At 44.1% G+C, this 17,614-nt stretch overlaps 1 protein-coding gene across 9 annotated transcripts in view; it reads right to left on the bottom strand.

Moving 5' to 3' along the window:
• Positions 1 to 17,614, bottom strand: part of LOC128771654 (RNA-binding motif, single-stranded-interacting protein 3-like) — a 153,530-nt gene that overhangs the window by 70,318 nt on the left and 65,598 nt on the right. For 8 of the 9 annotated variants that reach the window (XM_053887205.1, XM_053887212.1, XM_053887210.1 and 5 more), the window contains one exon: positions 492 to 679. In XM_053887205.1, the coding sequence (XP_053743180.1) occupies positions 492 to 679 (188 nt within the window). Of the gene's footprint in view, positions 1 to 491; positions 680 to 2,899; positions 2,980 to 17,614 lie in introns of those variants that run through there. The other variant, XM_053887207.1, reaches the window with a different exon arrangement.

Genomic DNA, 17,614 nt, shown 5'->3' on the forward strand with positions numbered 1-17,614 from the left:
GGAAACGTTGATGGCTTCTTCTTTAGCATCTGTCGTTTCCTCTACACTCAAAAAATCAGCTTGTTTTATGGACAGTATCTTTTAGGCAGTTGTAAAATGCGTTTTGTGGCCAAAATGAAATTTTGGAGGTGGAATCAACAAATCATACAAAGCACGACTTGTTCTTTTGTGTCCATAATTTGATTTAAAATAGAAATTAAGGGACAGCAGGGATAATATCAGCCTCCCAGATGTTTGTGAGTCCTTGTGTTTGTGTGTTAATGAATCGGTGCAGGGGGCAGCGGAAGTGTTTGGCCCAACTGCCTGGTGTTTTTTCCTCTCAGGAAGCACAGCGGAGACGCGCAGAGGTCAAGAGCACACTGTTGATACTCATTATAAGCTGCTGCTGGACTCACGCAAAACTAATTACCAGGAGGGGAACTAATCCAAGTGGGAATGAAGTGAAGTGCAAGAGGACGGCTCTTCTTCAAGCTTAATAAAACGGAACTCACGGCTGGCAGAGTTTGATGAGATCCTGGTCGGTCGTGGCGGGCGGAAGACCTCGGATGTATAGGTTGGTTTTACTCAGTTGCTCCACTAACCCTCCTCCATGACCTCCTCCTCCTCCTCCGCCGCCTCCTCCACCTGTGGTGCCGGGGCTGGGAGGAGCCATGGGCTGAGGGGGAGGAGCATAGGACTGCTGCGGACAGAAGACATAACACGGTCAGTTGATATTTTCGGGGACGGTAATTCAGACCACAGTCAATCTGAAGTCGAGTACCAAGTAGTAACACACTTCAAAGCACAGTTTAACATTTCTGTAGTTATTATCATGAGGCAGATAAACTACTTAAACAATGCCAGGTTGGTCAGGTGACAGATCCCCATCCAAAAAATACAATCAAATAAACAGCATGAAAGATCACTAAGGTTTTAAATGGTGAGTTGCACAGATGTCGGTGAGCCCCACCAAGGTCTGCTGGGTGGCCTGCCATGACCCCAGAAGCAGACAGGGAAGTGAAAGAGCTTTAGAAAGTGTATTTGGGCTGACAATCACGGTGGGCAGAACAAAGTCGGAGCATGCAGAGGCGTGTTTGAGTGCGTGTGCGAGCAGATGTTTGTGATAATGGCAGGTTGTCACCGAGCAGCAGTGTTGAGACTGAACAAGGTCTGGTATTAATCCATTACCTCTACGCACACACAGCGCTGACACACAGCAGAGAAACGTAACGTACCGTTTCTCACACTAAACATGGCAACAAAGCATGACCGAATGCAGCTACACTGTTTTAATAGCCGAAAAACTTGGGTATCATGTTCGGCCAAACACTTGCCGTGCGCCAGACTTTTGGCAAATAAAGTCTTCAAACAGGATAGAATGGCTAATGTCTGCAAAGCCAAAGCTGCTAAAAATGCAAATTGGTTGAAATGCTTAAAGGTCACTGAAGCTTAAACCGACAGTTACTCGACAGCATAATAATTGACAAATTTGTGCATGCTAACGTTGCTTTTTTGTCATTTACTTTTTTTCTGGGCTAATGGAAAACCTTATTTGAGATATCAATCGGGCTGAAATGTTAATTGACTAAACCACGATGGAAGCGTGGCTCCACATCCAGATGCAGCTGACACCTTCCACTGCAGCTGCTGTTTGTCTGAGCTTCCCCACAGACCAAACATGACCGGCTTCTGACAAATAATCCAGTTATCTTTACCAGTTTCATATGTCAGTGTCAGATGAATAATGAAAGTAATATGACATATACAGTTACTCATGGACGCCTACCTTGTCTGTCAAGATACGATAAAAAGGTTGTATCAAACTGTCAATAACCGAAATCCAATAATACATTTATGTGTAAAATCCTATTTTTTTTTGTCCTAAATCTGATATATTCGTCATAGATTAGGAGAGTTTGTACTTGTGAAACCTGTGCTTTTCAGTTTCAAACTAAAAACTGAAGGGGTGTTATGTACACAGATGGTTGCTATGAGCCCCTCACATCGTGATGGTTTACCAGAGCAAGACATTCTTAGAACAATAACAGACCAAAAATGGAGGTTCTGAAATAGTGACCTCCTCAGCTGCTGACAGTCGAGGTAGTGAGGATAGCAATCAATTATTTTCTCAATTTCAATTATTTATTTTTGCCTCAGTTAGTTGACAGCTCATCTAAGCGCCTCCAAATGGAAGAAGTGTAGAACGTAAGCGGCAGAAACATAGCTAATATTGGCCTTATGGATAACTGTTGGAACTGTATTTATGCTACGCTACGTCATTCCAAGCCAGCATGCTTGAGCTGGATCCCCTCTTAGTTGGATATATTGCGCTCATGGCTGCTCTCCATTTAGAGATGCAGCAGCTTTGAGCCTCTCCAGGATGACTGACCCATCTGAAGATGCCTGAGCTCCTCCACCTGGAGATGAATCACACGGTCAAACGGAACAGAGCCTTTTAGCCAAGATAGACAATTTCCAAGATGGAAACATGGCCTCAGTCTTGGAGGAGCTGAAGGAACCTCCAGCTCTTGTCACACTCCACCTGCTCCACCCTGCCTGCACACTCTTCTTCACCCCAGAACTACTTTTCACCGTCAACGAACATGAGTAAACTGTGAATATCAGCAGTACATAGGGGTGGCACATCAGTCAAATAAACAGTTTTAACAATAAGAGATTAAGGCATGAATGGAAGCATTGCATGCATTCATAGAATCGTAAATATGAAACAAGGTACATGGGTATAGAAGTTCAGACTTAACTGCCTCCTTTGAAAAAAATCCCCTGGAGCTCCACCTCACTGAGCTGTGAACATCTTGTATGTGTGTGTCTGTGATCACAACTCCTCAGCTTCAAAGCCTCAGCTGTTTTGAGAGGTGGTCCGACACACCGCAACTCTCTTATCAACGCGGTTGTTTACCTGAAAGAGCGCTATTACCGGAACAAAAGCCATAATGACACGCTTAAGATAAGTTGGCTCCACGCTCTCACACACGAGCTTATCTCCACACATCCTGCCATGATCTGCGGACGAGAAAGAGTCTATTTTCACTTACACAAACACACGGCAATGAGTGTACAAATTCCTCTTTCCTTTCCCATCCAGCACACACACCTGATCAAAGGCCTCGGCGAGGGAACCTCTTTTAGCTAATTTGTGCAGCTGTCAGGGTCGGGCAGATAGTGAGTGTCAGAGACAGGGATATCCTTTGAACCATTAAAATCTCACTCTCCTTGGCATCTGTGCTCTTTTCCCTTGCTCTCTCTTGCTCACTGTCAAATTCGGCTCCACCGCTGCTATATCTCTTCCCACCTCTCACACACGCTCCCTCTATGTCTTCTCTCGTTCGCAGCCTCCTCACTTTATCCCTATTTTTCTCTTGAAGGATTACTCGCCAGTCGCAGTGTGCAGACTGAAGACTGCCTCTCAGCTGGGTTTGTTGACACACTTAGTACAGTGGAGCGACTCCCTCAGTGGGGGGAAGGCTCCGCAGCGATGACACAAACTGTCACACAAAGCAAACGCAGTCACAGAGGATTTATAGATTTCATGGATGGATGATCGCCGTGTTGTGTCACATACAGTCTACCTGAGGATCCACTGTTATAATCGCAACAGTACAAGACAGCATGGAAATCATAGCAGAATAAATCAGCACCATGAACGCTGATTTGAATGTGCCAAATCCTTGAACACGACAGGGGTTAAAATGGAGTCACTCGGAAATTGTGGCACTATGTCATCGCTGGAAAAAATAGTTTACAGCCAAGGTTAGTCTCTGCGACTGAGCGTGTCAGAAGTAGGGTGGTTACATTAACCCTGACCATGTCGGAGTATCAGGGGTTGGCTTGCATGAGGTAATGTGCTGTCCACATTGCTGGGTCTGGACCAAGTCAGGACTTATCTATACTGGTCTCCACTGTGGGTCTTAGCTCGGATTTCCACTGGATGAGTGTTGCATCTGTATCTCTGTGGCGTGCCATCAAAATCTGAAATCTCAGACAATCTATAGTACTGTTATTATTATTTATTTATTGATGTATGTATCACCTCATCTCATCTCTTGGGCCTGGCAGGCTCCCTTCCAAACACCAAGTATTCGACACGACTGAAGCGAAAAATCTGAAACACTGAAGCATCTTTAGTTTTCAGTCTTGCATGTGCCACTAACTGTGCAACCCAGCTACAAATGTGACAAAACCACCCAGACTGATGCAGATGACGTCTCTGATTGTAGAAATAACAGATTACTATTTTGGGATTGGCTGCATCAAAGAACCAGCATCACCTGCAGACTACCTTGCCAGCAGACTCAGCATTTAAAATTAGCTTGCACTTCAGATCCTTTGTTTCTGGCTATTTATATCTTCTGAGATCCTAAAATAACAAGATATATTTTTACCTTCCTCCCGTTTTTTACTACACGCGCAGCTGATTTCTCTTAATGGACGTAAAAAACAAAACAAAAGTATGATAGTTTTACATTTAAAAATACTCAATAAGCCTCAAGCTTCTAACATGGGCTCACGGTCTCACAGAAAGTAATTCTATAATTAGCCCTCTCGTCCCTGAAGAGGTCTCTTCTTACCAAACAATGTGTTGCTCCTGGAAAGAGCTGAAATGGCTCTCAAATGGCCTGCACACGTTCCGACAAAGCTCCTCTCTCTTTCAAAAGTGACGGCAGACTGGCCTTGGGTTTACCTTGCTGCATACTGAGCGTGCCAGCGTGTTGTCATTGTATCTGCACGCATTGATCTTTGTTTGTGCCAGACAGACGTGGCGACGAAAGACAGGCGGCTACACACACCATGAGGGGAAAATAGAGGGAGTATTAAAAGGACAGCTTGCCAACAGTAGGTCCATTATTCTGCTGCAAGAACCCTCTTCTGTGCGTTTAACAAGACACCTTGGTAAAATGCTCCTCCTTTTGTAGTCAATTATTCACATTTTCACCCTGACGTGGCCTTGTAGGGTTTCAAAGATGCTTGGCGAGGATCACATTTAAGGGGCAGTGGCAGCACATTGAATATGAATGGATGGAAATACTCATAAAGACTGCACAGAGCGAGAGAGAGGAGCGAGGAGTCGGTAGTTAGACCCAGAGAGAGGGGTGAGCTTTGGGTGAGCAGTGGGAAGGACGGGTTAAAGAGATGGATAAGAGAGAGTGACATTTAAGACAGGACTGTTCTGTCCTCTTCAGGCGCTTCCTGGAACCCAGGGGAAGGACGACACGCTATTTTTGGTTCCGGACTGAAATTCTTGCTCTCTGTGTGACTCACAAGCAACAAACTGATTAAACATTCCCAATGGAGGCCGGACATGCAGTTAGTGCCGACCTGAAATCTGCAGTCGGCTGTGCGCTCCGACGCTTTATTAAAACCGTTGCCATGTCGTATCACATTAACAGGCTTCCTATAAATAGGCCAAACAAAATTAAACAGCAGACAGTTACGCACATTGACGGGTAATCAGAAGTTACATCCTGTGATTAGCCTGCAGGAATGTCTGAGGAAGTTCCACGATACATAAAGTAGCTTTTGAATTGCTGGAAACGGACATGGAGTGTGTTTACTTGAAGAGCAGCAGTGATTTATCGTCACACTTGAGGTGATATTTCCTTTGAAAATGTCAAGCCTAAACCTTAGCAGATGCCTGTTTGTGGTCAAGAACCTTGACGTTTTGGAGAGGTGAAGCAAGAAAGGATGTGAAGAGGATAGTATGACCTCAGATGATGACCATGATAAGCTGACCTGGCAATCCTGATGGGAGTAGGACGAGACATGAATGAAGACAGGCCTTTCTAAATGAAATCGTGGCTCAGTTTGTGATCTGCTCAAGGCTGAAATCCTGAATGATTTCTGGTCAACTGACGTCCTGAAACCATTTGCATTGGTCAAGGTGGAAATTCCCAGCTACGGGTCAGAAATTCCTTGCCTGTCCTCATGCTGAGAAAACCATGGAGCCACTCTGGGCTTAGCAGTCCGTCCCAGCTCCTGCCTCCAGATGGTTTAAGGTTGGTTTATTTGGTTATTCCAGGTAAGGCAAGCTGTCATTTTCTTAATTTCAAGCTTGACCACCAATCCCTCCAAGCATTCAAAACCTCTCTGGATGTGGCCCAGGACGTTGTGCACAGTTCCACGCTGCACTTTGTGGCGCGGCCGTTGCCACCCATAAACAGCTCTTTGCATATTTTCTTTTGGATTTGAGAACATTATCGCATGCAACGGCTTTTAGATAAAAGAAAAACAATTTGGTTTCATTATTATTTCACTCTTACAATACTGAGATTTTTCTTTCATCATCTTGTTTACCGCCCAAGGTTCTTTCCTAATTTCATGCGCAAATGTCATCACCCATTTGGGCCACCATGCAAAAAAGAAAAGATCCCGACTCCCCTCCCCCCTCTCAGTCTCCCACGAGCAGCCAGGCGCCAGGGTCACTTCGTCCGAGGAACGTTGTGTTCCAGACCATCTCTAACACCACCAACAACAACCGCATCAACAACACTTGGACTCTGATAAACAAGCTGCACTAAAGTCCCAGGAGCAACATGGCCGTGGGCTGGAAGCTTCTGACCCTGGAGAGAGGGAGATAATGGAAGGGGGGACTCTGCTGTGGCGCAACAATTGCGCAGTTATGTCTGTGAGGGGGTCACACGGAGGCGATATCAGGGGAGGTCAGCTCAGAATCAACATGAAGACGTATGACGGTCATTTCAGAGGGGATCGGGCTCATCTATCCACACTTTTATTCCAGCAGCATGTCAGCTCTCAAATACGTGCAGTTAAGATGTCTCGACTTTGTTTGAAGCTCCATTACGAGGGCGACAGTGGAGAGTTAATTCAAGATGGAGCTCAGGTTCGGCCCCTCACGGACCATATTCAACTCTATACTTCTTATGTTTGCAACGAGCATCCTTAAACTATTTCAACAACTCATTGAGATGAGAATGACTGTCAATCTGTCCAGGGGGTCACCGCTTTCTTAGGGGTTCACCAACACTGCATCCCTGGATTGCCAGCAATAAGACACAAGAAATGGATACATGGATAGATATAGCAACACAAAGCGATATTTTTAAAGTACAATTCAACTCTTTCTCCGCACAAACTCTTGAACTGGAAAAACTGGGAACAACCTCAGATTTAACGTCATGCTACTGAACTGCAGAGCTAGGTTTTCTTTGTTATGAAATAATCTGTCTTCTCGTGATGGTTTCATGTGTCCCCCTCATTCATTTATTTATAATAGAGTTTAAATAAAGTTCAAGGATGTTGGAAGTCTATGAAGCAATAGTTGCAGCAGTGAGACACTTTCCATCTGCCACGCAGCCGTTTAACCAGGCAGCAGTGAAGAGACGTCAGAACTGTCAAGGAATCATCAATACAGGAGGATGTCTTCTGAAGAATATTTTGGCTTGACACACAGTGAAATAACCGGAGTATTTGTGTTGACTCATTGCGTTCTGAAGGGCTGTAAACGGAAATGGACAGGACATCCAGACAGATGGCGCTGGATTGTGAAACCCTGCTGCCAGCTGGATTAACTTAAACCAGGACTCAGGGAAGTTATCTCGAAGCATATTTTGGCTGAGGACTGGTGAAGCACAGAGTGGGAATGGCACCTCCTAAACCAAAAATCACGATTGCTACATGAGTGTACCATCATCTTTGCTCCAGTTGTTCATGACATACTGTACCATCAATATTCATTACTACTCTGACCGGTCAAGTCACGACCGTTTTGCAGAGATTCATGTACATTTGTGCTAATGCACAACACGCCTATTCAAACCGCTGGAATCGCAGAATGCAGTGAAAGTGACTGGAGACAGACTGATGTCAGAGAATTCAATATTAACAGCCAACAACACAAACAAATAAAATTACCATATTTCAAACTGTGTTTTCTTATAAATGTGCCTCCATCTGATTAAATGACTTCTGCCGGGCTAAGTTAGAGGAAAAAAAATGCATATTAAGAAAGTGCTTTGCATGAAGCTCTTTTATTATGTATATGAATGCAAATGACACATTAGTTTATTCAAGAAAACTCCCGCTCCCTCTCTCAGCGCCCCGGTGGTCAAGGACACAACCCTGCAGTGATGAGCGGCAACCGGCGGAGGAGAGGAAGGTGTTGTTTTTGCTCAGACTTTCTATGAAGCTTTGTTAAATATGTAACATAAACCCTGCTATAAGGACAAATTTCGCGTCCACCAACCCGCGTCTTATCACCCAGCGGCGCTTCTATCCGGCTTTATCTCTCGCTGTCTTTGCTTTGCATATTGATTATCCCATCTCACCTTTCAGTTTCTCACCTTCTGACTCACCTTCGTGCCAAACATTTTACTTTTTCCTCCAATTAAACTTCCCTGCAAGTGATTTCTCAGCCTCCCCCTCCCCCAGAATATTTTCTGCACTGGATTATTTTACAGGTTCATCATCTCCTCGTGCTCACATCCCGACATCCTTCTCCCCGCGAAAATCATGCAGGAGATTAAAATATGAGGAAACAATCAAGCTCTGCTCTATTAGCATATGAACGGGGGAGAAGGGGAGGAATGGCAACTGCGGGCGCGACAGAGTCTGGAAATCCACAGGACCAGGAATGACTTTTTTGCTGTATTTTGTTGAATGAAAGAACAATCTGGTGGAAATCCTTTCAGGCAGTCAAATTACCATTTGAATATATGAGGGCAGAAGAATTAGACAGGACGCTTATATAGCAGCAGGTCGGAGAATGGAGAGTATAGAAAGAGTGTGCAGAGAGAATAAGCTTTCTGCACAGCAACAATGGGAGCCCAAAAATGATAGGAAATGGTGTGCGCTTGTGCGAGTTGGGGTCGGGTTTTTTCCTTTCCTCTGACAATGTGAAATTGAAAAGACAGAGACTGAGTGGGGGATCGGGGTGTCTTTGTCCCCCATTACAAATCAATCAAATGACATCACAGGGAGCAACAGGAGATTGTGGTGGATGAAATGGTTTGGTGGTGCGCGCACAAGAACTTCTAGAAGTTGGTAGTACAATAGCACTGCACATTCCTATGTCAGTCTCATTGACTCAAATCCAGGACCAGATACTTCCGTGTTCTTCATTTTGACCTTCATTAAATCGCTTGCAGAGGGAAGAAAAAGACTTCAGGAAGTCACACAGATCCTTCAGAAATCCACAACTTGGACTGCCCCACAGCCAAGTACAGTAATGCGTCACCACACCCCAGTACTATTCACTGACTTGGTACATTTTTGAAACTAGTATATGTAAAATTGGATGACAAATGTTCATCATATCATGGATTCCGTGGCCTCATAAAAGTTCCACACGAGACGCGACGCTGCCTATTGTTCATCTGTGATCACTGTACATATCCTAGAGCTGCAGTGTCAGTACTACGATGACGGGTAAATGTTCTGCCATCTAAGGGTTCAAGCTACGCAGCTGGGATCTCAGTAAGCAACTGGTTTTAGCGGTGCAAGTCTCCCAGAAACACCAGACCAGTAGTTCACCACAAAATCTCTGCTATCTGTTTTGGTTATCGAGAAAATAGTAAAATCCCTTGTGTTTTTCATTGCAAGCAGTCACTATGAGTAATGCATCAATCAAGCCTCTGCTTAAACCCTTGGGTTACAGTTGACTTCTATTCTGACATTGCAGATGCAGTCGAAACTGGTATTCTAATTTAATGTGAATTCCTGTGTCGAGTTCACAAAGGAAACGATTGTGAAGACCTTCGGGCTCAAAGTTGTGGTTCTAAATGAACTCTGAAGTATGGATGGATCCCCTGAAGCCAAACTCCTCAAAACAAAAATACATTTTCTCTCATTTCTCCACACACAAAAACACAAACATTCATATTGAATGACTTCTTTTGTGATGAGAGTGGTAATAGCAACCACCAAACAAGAAACTGAGTGGCATAAATCCAGCTTAAGCACATGATCCATACGGTAAAACAAGCAGATATCCAATATCTCACAAGTTACAAGCTCATGAGTCAAAGTGATGATGACCTTTGAGGTCATCCCCATCGTCCATTGGGGAAAATAGAATGAGAGATGAATGATGTTCAGAAGGGATACTGGTATTGAACTCATCCGATCCAGGTGGACTGATGGAGGGTTTAGCAGTAATTCCACTTAGTCATGAAGCAATTCCTGAACCAGTACATGCCCACATTGATACAGAACCTCGTCTAATACAACAATATGCTCCTCTCCTTCAGCTCTGATTTGAACATCTTTACCTCGTCTGCTCTCGGGGTCGGTGAGCGTACGTTTTCACTCTGTCCCTCATTTCTTCCAGTTTCTCCCACCGCTTTAATTAAATTCCTTCATCACTTCTGAGAGGAGGGAAATTCAGGGAGAGGGAGGGAGGCAGGGCATGCTAGAGTGAGGGCATATTGAGCGCAATCCAAGCCTGCTGACAGAGATCAGATGATGACCAGAGGATATCTGGAGGGGAAATCCATAATACGGCCACGGAACAAAGGTAGACCCTGTCGGCCATGTCAGTATATTTTCAGTGAAGAGACTACATACCGGTACGAGGAAAACACGGAAGAAACAGTCCGAGTTGATAAAAAGCAGGACTCAAATTTCCACATTTTCAGAATAAATCTGGCATGGTGTCACAAATGGGGTGTTGGGGAAATTACGGTGTATGTATGAGTTCTGCTCAGTATGTTGTTTGTGTTGCCGCTGAGCGATTAGATGCAGTTTTATTAGATCCCTCTGCCCACGCCAAACCCCCCGTGATGCCATACGACACCAGCTGGTCCAGAATTTGGCAGAGGATTTTCTAAAAGCATCCGCTTCCACACAACAACTGCGATGAACACTCAAAGGAGAGTGTTCAACAGGTGCTATATCGAGTTAACCGGTGAAATAAATTAGATTTGTATTTAGATGAGTCATCCCTCTAATTCAATAGTGTAACAGGATGCTGTATCATTATCCATCCATCATCATGAACCGACTCATGTGGCGTCAGCTCTGGCAAAGAGACAGAGACTCTGGTCCCCGGACTACAGCCTACTGTTTCCAAGCCAACAAAGTGTATTCTGGTGCAAGAATAACAGTGCATCTCCCCACATACCTGATCATGGATCCTATGGAAACACACATTTCATCTTATGCTAGGTTCCAATTGCCTCGGAAGTGGGAAGTCGGAGCTCTCAATGAAGTCACAGTGTTCTCAGTGATCGGTGTCTGTCTAGATTCTTGATAGATAACACCCTCGGTTTGGAGGATTCTAATACTTTCCTGACTTGGAAATCCAACATTTTGTGATACTAGCAGGGGGCCAAACTGGGAATTTCTGTGCAGAAATAGACTGGTCCATTAGAAGTGACTTATGATGTTCTTGCATGCAAGTGAACCTCCATCAAAAGTGTTTAATGACTCACTATTGGATACCCCTCCAGAGCATTAAGTATGAAGTGGGAGGACTGTGTTGAGCCACACTTAAAATAGACAATAGACATGTATTGAGCTATTTTGTTTACCGAGGACACTCTTCGGAAGAATCTAATCTTTGGATTCAAAGGCACAAAGTCTGGCAAAAGACGATTGTGGGCCTGATGATCAACCACATAATTCACCACAGTGTCTATTCAACATCAGAGAACAATAGTCTTTATGACTGCTACGCCTGGAGTGAATTTGAAAGCAAATGTCACCCTCCATTCATCATTCTGGAGAAGGAATCCGAGTAAAAAAACAAGAGAAGGCGTGGCTCCTTGTGCTAGTGTGCTGTATACAGCAGCACGAACAGGGCAGGCAAAGAGAAACGTTGGTGGACCCCAAACATTTGTGAGTGGACCGAGACACAGCCCAGCGTGTGGACAATGTCGTACCATCCCGATCTGAACTGAATGGATTCCCCTTGCTGATAAGGTTGTGCCACGGAGAGCTACATAAAGGAGCTCAACTTGGTCAGTCTTCCAATAATCCCTCATGAACCCTCTAACAACAGCAGTCACAGACATCAGCTTCATATCTCCTTGCTAGAGACCCTGCATTGCACGTGAATAATTCAGAAACCCTGAAGAACAATTGATCCAATCAGAAATAGACACAGCGTCACCATCTACAAGAGGCTGATGTTTTTGACGATCATAACCCAGACACTTTTAGCGTGCATCGATTTAAAAGCCTGATCAAATTACCAGCAAAAGGTTAAAGGTGTCTATTACCCACTAACATGCTTTTGTTATTGAACACGGAGGAAGAAGGGAACACGGCCGCATCACGCAGCAGTCAAAGGCAGCCTGGAGTCCTGAATAACAACGGCAAGGTGCTCCAAAAGGGGAAAGTTGGAAGGAAAACCATTTGGGTATACATCCGGGATGAAAGAGTCGAGCTCATTTTACTGGATAATGTCGACTGTAAATGTGCTATTGTCCAAAATGATGGGTGTCAGTTGCTGAATCTAATGTTTGGGTTCTTTCACAGTTTGCTTCCCTCAGCCCTTCTTGAATGTCAGAGTCAGTGTTAAAGATTTATAATGCCATTCAGCTGTGTTTAAGTTAGCTAGTGTTTAATTTATCTTCTGCATTGCTGGAGAATTTCTCGCTGCATTTGGGCTGTGGATCAGAGAATCTGAGGTTCTGCCTCAAACACAGGCAGATTTCTACACCGGGCAGAGAATGAATTCATCATTTGACATCTCCAAATATTTGTTTCTTTGTCTGGAGTCGTTTGGGTCAATTTAATAATCAAATGATTTGGAAGATTGCTGGGAAGATTTGAAGTCACATGTGAGGCAACCGGGATGAAAATCAGCTGATCTACATCCAAGAGTCAGTCAGAAACGGGTTGAAGGTCGTGAAGAGCTGAGCCAAAAGGCTGTGGATTTTTCATCTACGTCCCTTCCCTCCAAAAGACTATGAACACAGACTGGCAGGACTCTCCCTTAGAGATAAGTTGAGCAGCTCAGGCATCCAAGAGAGACTCAAAGCAGAGCTGTCGCTCCTCCACATCGAGAGAAGAAGCATTCTCAGGTGAGTACTCATGGACATACCTCTCAAAAATATGTTGATGTTCCGCCGACAGAACACAGAAAACCAGGATACCAGCCGCTGCTTTGGAATTTAGAGCTATTTCGTTATTTATGTCATTTTAATGATGATCCATAGCGTTAACCAGCAAGGATTTATACAAACTTGTTTATCAACCGGAAGCAACGACTGAGAACAAAAGGGAGAGGAAAGAAAAAGGGACTGACATCATCCTCCTACTGCGGAAGTTGAAATGATTCAATTCATGAAACAAAACTGAGAGCCTCAAAAGCAATACAGGAGACGCAAAGGACACCAGAGAGGTCGCTTCTGTTCAGAAGTTATCCTGTAAAATCGGTTCTGCGGCTTTAATTGGTGCTGCCACTTAATCCTGAAACACACTCACAAACACCTCGGGGAAACTCTTAGCGGTGTTTCAGCTAAATTGGCTGCAGCTACAGAGTTCGCTCAAGGTAAAATACAGCGGACCTGCCAGCGCCAACTCATGAATCAGGGCGTGACACTCTTCAATTTCTAGCTGCCTCTCACCGACTTGTCATGAAAGAAATCTTGGGGCCAAATCAAAATGACACGACGTCAGTCTTCTCGGATGGTCGTTAGCTAGATAAACAGTCCTTTCACTTGTCATTTGTGTTCGCTGGCTGAGTGGATGAGCACAACCCGAGGCTTTCTGCATGACTTGGATTAAAGTCATTATTTTAGTGAGTGTTTTTTGTGGAACGGTGGTGCATGAATGAAACTTTTCCAGACATGAAGGACTTTTTCATCTGGTTGCTTCAGTCAAGTGTCCAATATTAAAGCGTCTTAAATTCCTACTGACTCATCTTGTGAAGGGATTACATTTAAAATACTGTGGTTTTCATTTAACATAGTCTTTTTTTCCAGCCCTTTCTTACTTGTACTCTTACGTGTCTACTCCTTCATCATCACAAGATACCGCAGGATCAGATCCAGAAAGCAGCACAGTATCACTCAGTGTGTGCTGGACCAAGACTGTCGACGGCTGACCTCTGCCTCACACCTGGTTGAGTTTGGAATCACACCACCCAAGTCACTGTCAGCCGTTCCTACTTCCAGGCACGGCCAGACTCAATGACTCGTCACCTCATGTCTCATCTCGATAACACCAAATCCAGAGTGAAAGGGCAGCTAATAGACTGCAGTGCCACCAAAAAGAAGCCCAGCAGAAGTATCTTAGAGGCATCAGGTCAAGTTGCATCTACACTATTGCATCTCTCAAGCAAGCGTCACCCCACAATCCTCTTTGCCGTCACCATTATGATACAGAAACCATCGGCAAAATACTAAGATGCTACACAAAGATGCTTCAGTCACTAGGAATTGCAAATTTAAATAAAAACAAATCCAGAAATAGGACAGAAATTATGATACATCTTTCATCAGACTGGCTGTAGAAATATATTGAGAAAATACTTCAGCGCAGAAAGTTGAACTGCTTCTTACATAAAATAAAGACTCATTTAAAACATATTCGGGGAGAAGGGCCGGTGCAAAACTGATGATCTGAGAGTGCGATTCTCAAATTGAGATAAACAATATATAAATAAACGCTCTAAATCACCTCGACAGCGAGGTTATCAGTGAGACCCTGGCACCATGAGAATACAGCGTGCCTCCCAAATCCTATTGTACCATGAAATGTCACAGCACATTAGCTACAAGAGGGATTACGCTTCCTTGAGAGTGAAAGAGGGAGGCAGGCAGACGTTGAAGGGAGATAGAGAGACGACAGGGGAGGGAGATGGATTGTGCTAACCTGTAGAACACATGCGAGGCGAATATAAACAACAAGTGTGGATTTAATGTCACCAAAAACATACTGGGGTCAACAGTATGTTAATGCTTCTCACATTGAGTAGAGAAGTTTGCTATACGTCGGTTTACATAGGTTACATTTGAAGGTTATTTATCAGACAATGGGTACAACAGGGCGGATTTTGCTCAGAGATGTTAAATACAACTACATATTAATACATATTAAACAAATGAAAAGACAATGTTGAAGACACAGAAGCAGAATATCTTCGACATATGGGCTGGCGAGAAACAATGATATGGGAGAAGCTCTTTAGAACTGTCGACAGACTGATGGCAGCAACCAAGCCAGCCATTATGACCACTAGAGAACAGATTGGAGGATCTGGTGGCATTCCATTAAACTCTCGGTTCCCCATAGTGGCTACATGGTTTGTTTGCGAAGCTATCAGCGTGCTACAGAACGGTAGCAGGTTGAGAACCAATAAATATGATTTGCACACCGCCAGGACATGACGACAGAAACTAAAGGGCTCATGTTTTCACAATACATCTGGATGTTTGGCTTAAACCAGGTGATCTGCACCATGTTCTTCTTGAGGAAGTTGAGGTTTTCAACGTGACTCTAGCGCCACTGTGTAGTCATCTTAGCGCAGCCTTATGTGGTGCAGAAGGTGGTTAGGAGGACCAGGCAGAGAGTTAGGATCAGCCCCATCACCCTTGCTATCATCCACCTCCAGGTCAAGACTGAGCACTTCCAATGCACGTTTGTACCAATAGCTCTTGCTGTGTGGTTTCTCTTACTGACCAGTTTCTAGTTCACTGTTACTTAAAAGATGAAGCTTCAATGATGAAACACTGTCGCAATGCTTGTCGACACCTGAAGTTTCACACGTGGACTGATAAAGTCATTTGTTTACTGAGAAGGACCTGGGGTGCAGGAGGGTTGTGAGTCGTTTCTCAAAGCAACAAGTGACTACAGCACAAATCAGGAGACACCAGCGAATGAAATGGCGGGGAATATCTTATCACTGATGGTTGGTAGGGCTTTTAGAAAGGAGATAAGTTGAAGGTTCACACAGACTTCATGGAGATCAGGCAACACAAGTGCTCACAAACAACTTGGTTTCAATAAAACAAAAGTTCTGCACTCTTGCCAGCAGACAAACCACACGCGGTGGCAACAACTTTTTGTTGGTATGCTAACAAATAAAACATGCACGGATGAGGTGCGCGAGCAAATGATTCCATACCATCAACTCCAGTCTATTTGAGGGTAAAGCATTGTTTTGAAAACCCTGTTGATTTCCATCCCTCCTCGCTTTCTTTGTGCCACCGGCATTGATAAGCTCTAAGATCACGATTTGGCAGCACTGGCGAATAACAAACACACACACAGACACACACTCCAACATATTAGACCAAAAAAATCACTTCATTTCCTGGAGATTCAAGCTATAATCACCTTCTCCTTTACCGAACGTTGACCTCATCTTAACTCCTCGGAAAGTCTTGACTCTAAAATTGGGTGATGTGCCACGGACCTCACACACAAGTAAAAACACACGCACATAACACACGGCTTATCTATGGCTGGGAAGCTGAGCTCAGCTGGCAGACTGAAACGAACAGCTTGTGACTGTACTTTAGAGGAAAGCAAGAGTCTGTCTGTCGCTCGTGTTTGTTTTTCCACTTTTGTCATCCTCAATTCCCCGTCTTGCTCTGTCACTTTTTCTACTATTCCCTCTTGAGAGCCCCATCTGCCTTTAAAAAAAAAGACTTGTTTATGACTTTAAATATTGATAACATGAATTCACGATACGTTTTTAGAGTGCCAAGTTGTACTCTGGGGAGAGTGATGATCTTTTGCAGGACAAGGTTTCAAGTTGATGTCTCTTCTATTGTTATTTTAAATGCCGTGTAAATGTAATGTGTTTTACCAATTCATTTTGCAGACTGTTGTAGGAAGAACTTTTACATTTACAGATGGAGACTGTTAGTTTGCTCTCTATTCAGTCTGGTCTCTGGCCCTCTGAATGCTCATGGCTCGGTCTCAGATTGGGTGGTCTCAACACTACTCTTTAAAGAAGCAGGTAAGAATGGTTTCCTCTGGGAAAAGGTTGAAACTCAGTATATTGGGGTGTTTGAGCTTTGCCGATAGCTTGGTCACCAATACAATCCCTACTTGAATTTTCTCATGGATTTAGCCAGTTATTGTGAATGTCATGAGCCACTCAAATCCTTTGACTCATTACAATAATAAGCTCCAAGTCATGAGACAAGACTAAGACCCTCGTCAAGCCTCGCTAGAATAGAGATCCACAGATCCAGAGATCCACAGCTGGGGAATCAGCGGCATAAAAAGCAATTTTGGGAGTTTAATTGCTTGCTCAGTTTATTGACTTTCACATGACAATTCCGTCTTTCTTCGTGAGTATCTCTGAGCAAGAGAACTTCTCCTGCTATTTTACAGTTCACATTAAACCCGCTCCACAGTTGGAGCGATTTGTTGAGGCTCATTGAAGGAGCCACGCTTGAGTCCACTGCCTTTTTTGCACAAATACCGTCGTGCCAAGGCAGATCCCAGATGATGTGTGGGACTTCATAAAAATAGCTGTCTGAGAAACAGCATTATCGAACCAACAGCAGCTTTCCGGAGTAAGGCTTCGTTTGAACATCACTACCAGTAAAACAATCATCTGTAGGAAGCTTCATGCATATGTACAGAGGTTCAAGAACTCTTGGCAAAACTCAGCATCAGAACGAGAAGAGTCGGTTCAGAATCTGCTGGTGGACTCCGTTCCTCTGGGTTTGTCTCAAACTGGTCCCAGACAGAGGCT

Source organism: Synchiropus splendidus, chromosome 15, assembly GCF_027744825.2.
Source record: "Synchiropus splendidus isolate RoL2022-P1 chromosome 15, RoL_Sspl_1.0, whole genome shotgun sequence".
NCBI classification, from domain to species: Eukaryota; Metazoa; Chordata; class Actinopteri; order Syngnathiformes; family Callionymidae; genus Synchiropus; species Synchiropus splendidus.